Source organism: Perkinsus marinus (assembly GCF_000006405.1).
Source record: "Perkinsus marinus ATCC 50983 genomic scaffold scf_1104296966388, whole genome shotgun sequence".
Classification (NCBI taxonomy): domain Eukaryota; phylum Perkinsozoa; order Perkinsida; family Perkinsidae; genus Perkinsus; species Perkinsus marinus.
The window spans coordinates 1,453-2,190 of NW_003203922.1; the positions used below are offsets into that span (position 1 = coordinate 1,453).

Sequence of the window (738 nt, forward strand, 5' to 3'; positions counted from 1 at the left end):
GGATTCTCGTAGATCCTCAGTCGAAGTCCCCGGAGAGCGCAAGTAAAATGGAGCGCGTCCCAAAAATCAAAAACCAAAAGTGTCGGTCTGAATACTAGCATGAAATTACACTGATAATCATGCTAGTATGATGCTCCACCTTACTGACAATCTCGCAGTGGTTCCTCACCTATCATTGGTAGATGAGAACCTGTAATGATGCGCAGAAACTAGCGCCCGCCCAGACGATCTCGCTCGCCATTTAAGTGTAATAGCTATTATCAAATAGATTACATTGCTCATTGCTACTCTCAACTTTCTCCCTATTCCTTCACGTTGCGTCATAGTACAACATGGTGCCCAGACCCACCACTACCGACCACTCTGAGGAGACAGGTGACTCCGAGTTCTTAACCTTCGACGAGTTTAACGCCCTAGCTACCGAGGAGGAAGCAGCTCACGAGGCCCAAGCTGATCATCCCCAGGAGAATCTACCTTCTGCCGGTGTGAGTTCTACCAGCTCTGTTCAAGTGCAGTCCCTATCTCACCCTATTTCTTCTGGTGACATCACTTCTAGTCTACCCCAACCATCCCTCAAGGTGACCAACGGTATTCGCAGTTACAAGATCATCGACCCCTTCAAAGGCGACAAAACCCAGGATATTGTGGAGTTCTTATCCAAGTTCGAGGAAACCTATGGTTTGTTAGGATGGCCAGAAGCTACTAAGTATAACGTTCTCCGTGTTAACATAGAGGGTG

General features: G+C 47.6%; 1 protein-coding gene across 1 annotated transcript; it reads left to right on the forward strand.

Moving 5' to 3' along the window:
• Nucleotides 1-332: 332 nt before the first annotated feature.
• Pmar_PMAR001594 (hypothetical protein) lies at nucleotides 333-485 on the forward strand (the record flags this gene model as incomplete). The annotated part of the gene is made up of 1 exon (XM_002769125.1): nucleotides 333-485. A coding segment is annotated over one exon (153 nt), but the record flags the coding sequence as incomplete, so codon positions are not given.
• Nucleotides 486-738: the final 253 nt, after the last annotated feature.